Source organism: Pristiophorus japonicus, chromosome 26 (assembly GCF_044704955.1).
Source record: "Pristiophorus japonicus isolate sPriJap1 chromosome 26, sPriJap1.hap1, whole genome shotgun sequence".
NCBI classification, from domain to species: domain Eukaryota; kingdom Metazoa; phylum Chordata; class Chondrichthyes; family Pristiophoridae; genus Pristiophorus; species Pristiophorus japonicus.
The window spans coordinates 13,900,712-13,911,916 of NC_092002.1; the positions used below are offsets into that span (position 1 = coordinate 13,900,712).

Here is an 11,205-nt window from a genome sequence, read left to right on the forward strand (position 1 = left end):
AGTGCTCTAGAGCAGATTCTCTGCCTGCCTCCCTGGCTCAGTAGTTGCAGTCACTGGACAAATTGGCTGCCGTGTTCACACTACAACACGCACTTGCGTTACAACAGTGACTGTATGTCAAAAGTACTTCATTGGCTGTGATGTAGGACACAATTTGCAGCGGACATTGGGGACAACTCCCCTGTTCTTAAAGTTCTCTGGGATCTTTTGCATCCACCTGAGCGGTCGGACAGCAGCTCGGAGTGTGTAGCATGTTGTACGGCTGTGTCTCTCTCTCTCTCTCTCTCTCTCTCTCTCTCTCTCTCTCTCTCTTTGCTTTAAACGTCGAATTACACACACTTTTATTCTAGTAAAAGCAGGATCAGGTCTTTTATTTAAACATTCATACTAAACAAACCAAGTTTGAAAGTTACTGAACACTTCACAAAGGCAGCTTGCTTCGATTTCCATGGCTGCTTGAGACACACATCTTAATGTCCAGTGTCTCAGATGTCTGAGTCTCATCTTTATACTGAAAAAGTCTTTGTCTAAATGCAAAGAAATAAGAGTTCAAGCAAGGCTAACTGCTTTTGTGACTTGTTTAACATACAGACTTAACATTGCTTGCTTAACCTACAGATGTCATTAAATAGTAACAAAGTTACAGTCAAATATTTAACAGACAGACAATGACCAGTTGCTCATTTCAATAGCTGAAGGCACCACATTATCTAATGGTCTCTTTTGATCCAAAACTTCCAATCTTCCTGTTTTCTTAATCCAAATGTCAGACCGTGTGCTGAAGCAGAGTTCAGAAATGCGGGACTGTGCTCCCACATAGCACTCCCTCAGTACTGGGGGTGTCGGTCTAGGTTTTTTTATGCTCGAGTCACTAGAGTGGGACTTGAACCTACAACCTTCTGACTCGGGAGCCGAGTGCTGTCCACTGAGCTACGGCTGACGACTGTTTACAAAATGAAATATCTGTCTGCTAATGGAACAATTCCACATGACTGGGGAGGGCTTTGATTCTGACTGCTCTACTTTCCTTACAGAAGGAGAAGGGAGATGGTTCATCAAGTTCCAGCTCCAGCAGCTCCAGCTCTTCAGACAGTGAGGGGAAAGGCAAGGTAAGGATGGTCATTTTAACTCTGAATTGGGGTGGCCTTTGTTCACTGGCATTGTCCTCCATCCTCCTCATACTGGTCATCATAGGCGGTCCCTCGAAACCAAAATGACTTGCTTCCACACCAAAAAAGGACGAGTGCACAGATGTTTCAATGAAGGACCCAAACTACATCCTGAAGGGTGGAAGATGCCTGTGCGTGGATTTTTTTAACGTGGGGTGGCCGTTGCACACCAGCCACCACACGGGCTTGACCGAGCGAGGTCTTGGTCCAGTGGCAAGGATTAACCAAGACGACTGGAGACCAGCTCTGCTGCACGGACCTAGTGCGTGCACATATCGCACAGTGTGGGCTGGCCCGTGCTGCCCCAGCCCCAAACTCGCGCCTCCCCTGGGCCCCGATCACATCCCTCTACAGTCTCTTGCCGCTCCTGCTGTATCTGCCCACGCTCCAATCACTGACCTGCACCTTGATGACATCACTTCACCCCTCATAACCACCTGTTTGCTGGATTGTCTGCTGCCGGGTCTCCTGTCAGTGTCACGATGTTGATTTTGAGTTCCATGGGGACCTCTTGCTGTTTCCCCTCGTGTGGGGAGACCACCCAGCGTTCCCTTTGCACCATTGCAATGCTGGTGTAGTTGGATTGAGGTGATCTCGCTCCATGCCACGTGTGACAATGGGTTGGAGTTCTCTCCTGAAGCAGGATCAGACACTCTTGGGCATGCAAACTGACCAGTCCTGATCCGATGTACCTCCACAACTGTCCCATCCATGAAGCAGTACTCCAATGTGTACAATGCATGACCAACAGCCTGTATTTTAATGAATGTTGGGCTTTAAGCTGGGAGGTATTGACTGGATTGAATACAAGTAATGGACATCGTGATCTAGCCTTGGTTAGACTAATTTGTCGATGGGAATGTAGAGATTGATGCAAGGTACTCAGTTATACTCTAGATTTATATTTAAAACACTACAAAGAGCAAATGATCTTGACCTACCTGCAAAGCCTATCTTTCTTATGGGTGGGTTAGTCATATGGTCACCAGGTAACTACAGGTGAGGAAGGCCATTTGGCCCAACCTTTTCCTCATCCATTCAGTAAAAACCCTAATTGCATTGTATTAGTTCTCACCTTCCCATCTCTATCCATTGAACTGTTGATTACTGAAGAACTTGTCTTTTACCAGTTTGAGCCTCTGTCCTTGTCCTGCTCTTGGTTTAAAATAATATGCCAGATATACCTTTCCCTTTCCCTGATGAACATAAGAAATAGGAGTCGGCTGTTTGGCCCCTCGAGCCTGCTCTGCCATTCAATAAGATCATGGCTGATCTTCTACCTCCACTCCACTGTAACAATTTATAAACCTTAAAATCCCTTCTGATGCCTCTCTTCCAGCCCAAATTTTTCCCATCATAACTTGATGCCTTGACACCCAGGCTGAGCCTGGTTGTTCTTGCAGCTTCTGAACCACCTCCCTTGTTTCTCATTGGTCCGACCTGGATTCAGGACTCAATGTGGTCTGACCAGAACAGTTTGGTTACTACGTCCTCTGACTTGCATTCTACTGTCCATGTAGTCCAACATCCTATTGACTCTGTCGATTTTGCTTTGCATTGGTTGGACATGTTGCCTGAGTCCAAAATTCTTTGGTCTCCTTTATTTAACTTCATCCATAACTATTTCAAAACCGTTCAATGCCCATTTCTTTCATCCTATATACATTTGACTTGGCTCCATTTGAATTTCATCTGTCACCGATGGCCCATGTATATATTTTGTCCAAATTTGTCTTTTTTTGAGCTGCATCTGCTGCAAATTTTGACAACTTTGCTTTTGTGTTTCTGAATTGGAAAGCATAGCAGTCCCAACACCAAACCAAACAAACCATGTGGCATTCCCACTTACTACTTCACTCTTCTTTCTTTCTTTTCCACCCCCCCCCTCTCCCACCCCCAAAACCACCATCTCAACATAACAACCCCTCTTGCCTGATGTTTTGTATTCATCAGCCAAGTTCATATCTATTCCCAAGATTTACCTTGAATGCCAAAAGCTTTGAGTTCATTTTAACTCTCTGGGTTTTGCAATTGATTGATTGCTTGACTCACCCATGCTATTTAAGTGCCATTGAGTAGATCATTGACAACCCAGTTGGGATTGGAAATGCACATCATCCACTCTTTCCCACTTGCGCCAGTTCAGACTGATGAACAAAGTGGGACAAGTGTCTTTGCCCATGTGGCTATCTGGGGGAATCTGTCACATGATTTTGGTGGAGCACAAATTAAAATGTTTTTTTATCATAAAATAAACAGCATCACATATCAAGCTATATATAATAGACTTGACTTTGAATATTCAAATGTTTTGGTCCAAACAAAGTGTGCGGCCTTCATACTTTTAAAAAAAAAAACGAGGTAGCAAAGATATATTCAAGTTATGAAGGTTGTGCCATGATACTAGTTTTTTCAGTTTTCTTGGCACTGAACCCATTTTCCTGCCTGTGACCTGATGGTGCCCATCATAGGCAGTCCCTCGGAATCGAGGAAGACTTGCTTCCACTCTTAACATGAGTCCTTAGGTGGCTGAACAGTTCAATATGAGAACCACAGTCCCTGTCACAGGTGGGACAGACAGTAGGAAAGTGACCCAATGGTGACCAGCGAATGATGATCGGTGTGTTTTTGAAGTTCCGAAAACGTTGGGCGGTGGCGAGGGCTCCATCTTTCAGCAGGGACACGTCTGTCATCTTTGCCTCCCCTTAAACCCATCCAGCCTGATTGAATGGGAAGATCCTAGCACTTTACTGCATTTCTCTGCTTTATTTCATACTCTTTCCCCTTATGACAGAACTCCAGTTTGGGATCCAGTGCCTAATACACCTGCTCCCCTGTGCTCGACCCTAGTCCTGCCATTGATTAACACCACCCAACATCCAAGCTATGTTGATGTATCTGCAACATACCATGCACCCTGTATTGTGGTGGGCAGGTAACATTTCCATAACTCAACATAACAAGTTGCTTGTCCCTCTGTTTAATTTGTTGTGTTCAACATCTGGAGCTTGACTTTTGTGTAGGGAAATTAAAATCGCCTCTGTTACCCGATACCACAAAATGCTCCAGGCATGGTTGGGTGTGCTCAACAAATTGCAGAATGTCATTCTGTTTTTGCTTTGTAATAGGATGTAATCTAATCCTACAGCAGTCTCTGATGCACCTGGCTGCATTATCTGGTTTTATTTATGGCATGGGTAATTAGTTGCTAGGGTTTAGGCCGTTAAACCAGTAAAACTGGTTTGGACAGCGTTCAAACTAATAATTAGCAGGGCTGCTTTGTGATGTTTGCTTGCGAGCCGAAAGTCTGTTTGTTGAAGCCAGAAGGTGCTGGGACTTGGGTGTGTGACCCATTGCACAATCTTGAAAGAGAGGGGTATAGACACTGTTGTAATGTAGGAAACGCAGCAGCCAGTTTGCGCACAGCAAGCTCCCACAAACAGCAATATAATGACCAGATAATCTGTTTGATGTTGATTTGAGGGATAAATATTGACCAGAATACCAGGGATAACTCCACTGCTATTCTTCAAAATAGTGCAGTGGGATCTTTTTACGTGGCCTTGGTTTAATGTCGCATCTGAAAGTCGGTACCTCCAACAGTACAGCGCTCCCTCCATACTGCACTGGGAGTGTTGGCCACAATCTCATCCCATCTTTTGCTTCAAGCACAGCTCTAGGATGCTGGAACATGTTGCACAGCATGAGGGGAGATACAGCTCTGCTTTCCGATTCTCCAGAATGAGCTCCTAAAATGCCATTCTGCATAGTTAGCTGCCACAGGAAGGCTAAACAGTTGCTCCCAAGAGGCAGTTCCATTAATTAATTAGTTCCATTTGGCCAAGTTTTTTTTTTGCTGAATGCGAGTTGGCCAACATTTGCTCAGCAAGTGAGAAAGGGGTACAACACTTAACTCTGACATGGTCAACATTCTGGAGGAAATGAATGGGAACCCAGAGGCAAGAGAAAAGAAGTTGGCTGCAAATGGCTTCTAAACTGTACTGGGTTGTCCTAGGCGGTCCCTCAAACAAGGATGACTTGCTTCCATGAGTTCACGGGTGTTTCAATGAAGGACCTGATGTTCCAGTTGTGAACTCCAATTGTGGGGGTGGAAGATGCCTGTGCGTGGATTTAAAAAAAAAAAAGTGTGGTGGCTGTTGCACACCAGCCACCACACGAGCTTGACAGCTAGATCTTGGGCCAGTGGCAAGGGTTAACCAGGACTGGAGACCTGCTCTGTTGCACATAGAAAATAGGAGCAGGAGTAGGCCATTCGGCCCTTCGGACCTAGTGCGCGCACATCGCAGTGTGGGTGGGCCCTTGGCTCTTCTGGGCCCCGTACCCTCACTTGTGCCACGATATCTCGCCACTCCTCTGCCACAAACATTCACTGCACCTCCGCACCAAACATTCACCAAATCTCCGTCATGATCACCCACAATCCCTCATCATTCATCCGCCCCGATCGCTTGTTGCAAGTCTGCCACGTCCTTCCTGCTCCTGCTGTACCCGCCGATGGAGCGTGGGCAGGAGCGTATGACGACCTGGGTCTTGATGACATCGCCCACCTCGAAGCCGTCGCACATTTTGTCAGCTCGTGCTGGAAAGCTTGGGAGTCCTGAGCTGTCTTCCTTGTGCCTTGCCTACTTTGGATCTTAAAGCCAAAATGGTTAAAAGAAGTATTTTCTACATTCTAGCCTTGGAAGAAATAGTTTCTACGTTCTAACCTTGAGCAAACATCCCTCCATGTCTCGCGATGTAGAGCAGGATGTGCTGGCTAGCCGAAATCCATTATTACTTGACTGTTACCCATGTTTATTCCATGGGTGTTAGAGCCAACTATACAGGAAAGATATATTTATAGTTTCAAATGGAACAAATTGAGGAGGTGTTTCAGATGAACTTTTGGAAAAGTAATTTTGTTGGTACAATTTTTGATCATTCACTTTTTTCCCCTGTTTTTTCAGTTGCTGGGAACTTCTTCAGGACTCTCCATTAACAGCTGTCTAGGCCTGAAGCTCTGGAATTCCTTCCCTAAACCCCTCTGCCTCTTTTTTTTTTCTCTTTTTAAGACACTCCTTGAAGCATAACTGACCTGCCAAATATATATCTCCTAGTTTTGTCAAGTTGCCCCTGGAGTGCCTTGGGGTGTTTTACTATGTTAAAGGGGCTTTATAAATACAAGTTATGACAAGTGATCTGCTGTTATGGCAGCGGAGCAGTAGAAACCTCCAGGAAACTGCTGGTGTTTCTCTGTACAGCAGCAGTGATGAGCACTGAAGTGTAATGGAAATCTGGGCTGAGCATCATCTGAAGAATAAAGGAGTGGGTTCTATTATGTGTAGTATGACTACATCCCAGGCTCAATGGCTCTAAATCCTTGTGCAAAGTCTGATGATGGGCGTCCCAATCACTCCCATGTATCGGTGAGTCATACTTGGCAGAAATGTCCAACACATTGTCTCTACTGCATCTGTTAATTACAGCTGGGTCAGGATGGAGGACACCACCATGAATCTATTTACATGATGATGACACCTGTCCATGGTGGGCAAAGTCCTCACTCAGACTTCTGCTCACACTTGCCACCCCTTGCCTTTAACCCCCTCCCACACCTAGTGCTCCTCCATGTTCCCTCAGTGTCTACAGCAAGGCTGCTTGAGGGCTGCACACTGGGTCTGTGCAGCAGAGCAAGTCTCCAGTTGTCCTGGTTAATCCTCGCCACTGGACCAAGACCTAGCTCTGTCAAGCCCGTGTGGTGGCTGGTGTGCAACGGTCACCACACACCGGTATCTTCCACCCCTGGAGTTCAGGACTGGAATATTGGGTCCTGCGTTGAAACATCTGCGAACTCATCCCTTTTGGTGTGGAAGTAAGTCATCCTCGTTCGAGGGACCGCCTATGATGGATGGGGAATTTAAAAAAAATCAGCCTGTCCCTTTACAAAGTTGCTGAGTGTTTGAACATTGGGCTGGGCCTTGCTATTTCTACATGGGCCAAAGGGAGTAATTACCTTGCTGTTCAGGGCCTTGCTCATTCAGGCATTGTTGGGGCTCACAACCATCCCAGTGTTCCCAAGGCTGGGATCTGGGCACAAGTGATTTTTATTTTGAGAACGTGCGGTTTTAATTAACGTGCCGCCTTTTTTCACCCAACAGTGTGGCGGGGAAAAGAAAAAAAAGGTGAAGAAAAACAAGAGTGCAGACAAAAAGAGCAAGCACGGGGAGAAGAAAGACAAGCACAAACATTGCAAAAAATAGCAGCAAGAAAACTGAAGTGACTGACTTGTGTCCAATGTCTTAGTGAGCAAGAGATAGCATTTATAGAAAAATGATGGTTGTTGGATGTCTGTTGCAAAAATAAGCTCTCTTAATCACTTCAGTCACTGCTTTCATAAAGTGCATGATTTTAAAATATGTACTTTTTATAATCCAACTCTATGATTACAGTAAGTTTTAACAATTAAAAAATCAATCTGAATAAACAGCATTTGTGTGTTGTCATTTCTTTTTAATACAACCTTAAAACTTCCAGTCTAGCTCTGGAATCTGAAGACACGGTTTGTAACATCCTTAGGATTTACAGCCAATGTGCTTCAAAAATCCTTCGCTTGTATCTGCAAACACGGCAGCAACTGTGGGCAAAGCAAGGTCCCATAGACACCAGCAGTTTCTACTGGTATAATAATGCCATGGAATTTTGTGCTCACTGGAGCTGATTTTACTACCTCATTCAAAAGATAGCACCTCTAATGCAGCACTCCCTCAGTAATGACCGCCTAAGTTAGAATCATAGAAATTTACAGCACAGGAGGCCATTCAGCCCATTGTGGCCATGCTGGCCAAAAAGAGCTATCCAGCCCAATCCCACTTTCCAGCTCTTTGTCTGTAGCCCTGTACAGTACTTCAAGTGCATATCTAAGTACTTTTTATTTTTAAAATAAGTGAAGATTTTTACCTCTACTGCCCTTTTTCAGGCAGTGAGTTCCAGACCCCTACTGCCCTCAGTGGGAAAAAAAAGTTCTCACCTCCCCTCTAATTCTGTCAATCTATGTATCCTAATTATTCACCTCTCTGCTAGGGGAAATAGGTCCTTCCATTCTATCTAGGCCTGATTCCAGCACAGTGGATTGATGCAAGTATAGCATATGTTCAGGATTGTGACTATTACCCAATGTGTAAACATATAGTAGAGTAATGCAGTGTGTACCATCTACACTAAGCTCTGCAGCAACTCGCCAAACCCGCAACCTCCTCCACCTAGAAGGACAAGGGCAGCAGGTGCTTGGGAACACCATCACTACCAAGTCGCACAGCATCCTGACTTGGAAATATATTGGCTGTTCCTTCATCATTGCTGGGTCAATATCCTGGAACTCCCTCCCTAACAACAGTGTGGGAGTACTTTCACCACACGGACTGCAGTGGTTCAAGAAAGCGGCTCACTTAAGGGCAATTAAGGATGGCCAGTGATGCCCACATCCCATGAACAAAAAAAGTATCTGTTCAGTGTTCACCTACACAGTTTGGTTTTCCACTGAGATGTTGTGGATTCAAGTTCCACACCAAAGACATGACAATCTGGGTTGATACTTCAGTGCAGTACGGAGGGAGTGCTATACTGTTGGAGGTGCTGACTTTCAGAAATGAAGTTAAACTGATGCCCTAAGGTAGACATAAAGGATCCCATGTCAATATTTAAAGATCTGGGAAGTTATCCCCAGTGTCCTGGCCAATGTTTATCCCTCAATCAACATCACAGTAACAAATGATTTGGTTATCACCACACTACTGTTTGTGGAAGCTTGCTGTATGCAAATTGGCAGCTGCGTTTCCTGCATTACAACTGACTACATGTCAAGTGTACAGGAAAGAGCTTTGGTACATCCTGCGATCACGAATGGTGCTCAATCAAGACAAGTTCTTTCAACAACTTGCATTTATATAGTGCCTTTAACAGCTTACCAAACAACATTTTACACCGAGACACACAAGAAGATACTAGGACACGTGACAAAAAGCTTTTCAAAGAGGCAGGTTTTAAGGAGTGTCAAAGGAGGAGAGAGGTAGAAAAGCAGAGAGGTTTAGAGTGTAAATTCCAGAGCTTAGGGTCTAGGCCCCATTGGTGGAACAATGAAAATCAGAGATGTGCAAGAGGCCAGAATTGGAGCATAGAGATCTTGTAGGGCTGGAGGAGGATAGAGAGAGGGAGGGAAAGCCATGGAGGGATTTGAAAACATGCATAAGAAATTTAAAATCAAGGCATTGGCAGACCAGGAGGTAATATAGGGGTGCGAGCACGAGCGATGAGTGAACGGGACTTATGAGTTTGGATACATAGCAAACACCATGCTGCTTTACTGACTGTGAATGACCACTGATAGTTATAATTCAAACTGACTTGCTTTGCTGAACTTCAAACTCCTCCTTGAAGAAATATAATCAACCATGACCGACAGTTCTCTGGCTCTAAGATTAAGATGAGCGAGTGCACCCTTGGTAGGCTGGGAGTTCTGGAGGTACGGTTATCATTGGCTCCCACCCCCACGAACCATCCTCTTATGATATTTGCATCACAATCTGAAAACCTGATACATAAAACAATTACAGTAATACCTGCAGCACTCATTTCATCACACGATTTCTTTGCTGTCAGTATTGCTAGAAAGAAACGAGATCAAGTTTAACTGAGAGGCTCGGTGGGGAGAAACGACCTGTTTAACTGAAATGAACTATTCAAGTGAACCTGGTCTATTTTCCATGCACATGACTAGCAACGCAGATCTGTTCAAGTGCCTCGAGACTGATGATTTAATGCCAAATAACGTCTGATGGGCATCAACTTATTGTTGACAGCAAATTAAGATGCGGTGTTCACTCCCCAGCTCTCCTGAGCATCCTAGCTCCTGCTAATATATGGTTCCTCAGGCACTTGCTGACAAAATGGCCAATTGTCAGGTATGAGCAGACATCAAGTGTCAATTGCACTACCAAGCCTGCTTCTATCCTCACCACAAGTGCATATGCGTACACACAGTAACAAGAGTCGCGAGTGAGAGGTGGGAAGTAACGTAGTCTGGTGCTCGTAGTTGTTCCTGACCAATGTCACCATCATGCCTGCAGTCTTACTCTCCGTTTCCCCAATCTGTCTGCATCCTGTTGCCCGCTCAATTTTCGATGGTACATTGCTGCAACACCTTCAATATTGTCACTCCATCAAATGGTGGTTCCTCCTGTGTCCACAAGGTCATCTCCAGTATGAGCCAGGCCTCCATCCTCCGACTCATCATTTACCTGCTAACCATTAGCAAGATACCGTCAAGGCTGCCCTGATTTTATCTAGTTGTCAATCTCACATCAAGTCCTGGATGATTCAGACGTTGTCACCTCCAGGTCAGCAAAATTGAAGCACCATGAGGGCAACTTGGGCATCTCGGTTCCATCCCAAACTTGGCCTTTTACTCCAAGATTGCATTCTTCCTCCTTACCTATTGGCTGATTGTATTGAGTGTTTGGATTTATAAAGGACAAGATACTGAGCTCAGAATTGTAACCGATTTGATTCTCCAAGCAACCATCATTAGGTTTGGCCACTTATTCCCTCCCTCCCTCCATGCTCCTAAAATTGAATTAAAGGGTGACTTTTGTCTTCATGGGCCAATAGGTGCTTACCACAGAGTTTGAGAGGGCCATATCTCAAGTTTAAATCTATCTTCTCATTGGTTTGCTTATATCGCAAGTTCCTGGTACCAACAAATCGTGCTCTGATTTAAGATTTATTCACTAATGAGGCAACAATGCTAAAAATAAAACTAGCCGTGAAACTTTCAGTTTCAAGATTCAAAGTAAAAAAGCAATAAATAAGAAATCCAAGCCAAAACAGGTGCCTGGGGAGGGAGAACCACATTGCCAGGATTAAGGGACAATATAATCCATTCATCATCACCCAAAGAATGAATTCTTTCCCAATGCTTTTCTGGCTGGCCTCAACCCTCTACATACTTCAGCTGATGCAGAACACCATGGGCTACACGCTC

At 44.8% G+C, this 11,205-nt stretch overlaps 1 protein-coding gene across 2 annotated transcripts in view; it reads left to right on the plus strand.

Annotated features, from left to right (window-relative positions):
* The window catches only part of LOC139239089 (uncharacterized protein DDB_G0280579-like), a 28,892-nt gene extending 21,446 nt beyond the window's left edge, over nt 1-7,446 (plus strand). For both annotated transcript variants that reach the window (XM_070867607.1, XM_070867608.1), the window contains exons 3-4: nt 1,035-1,109; nt 7,328-7,446. In XM_070867607.1, the coding sequence (XP_070723708.1) occupies nt 1,035-1,109; nt 7,328-7,429 (177 nt within the window). In that variant the 3' untranslated portion in view covers nt 7,430-7,446. The remainder of the gene's footprint in view (nt 1-1,034; nt 1,110-7,327) is intronic.
* Nucleotides 7,447-11,205: the final 3,759 nt, after the last annotated feature.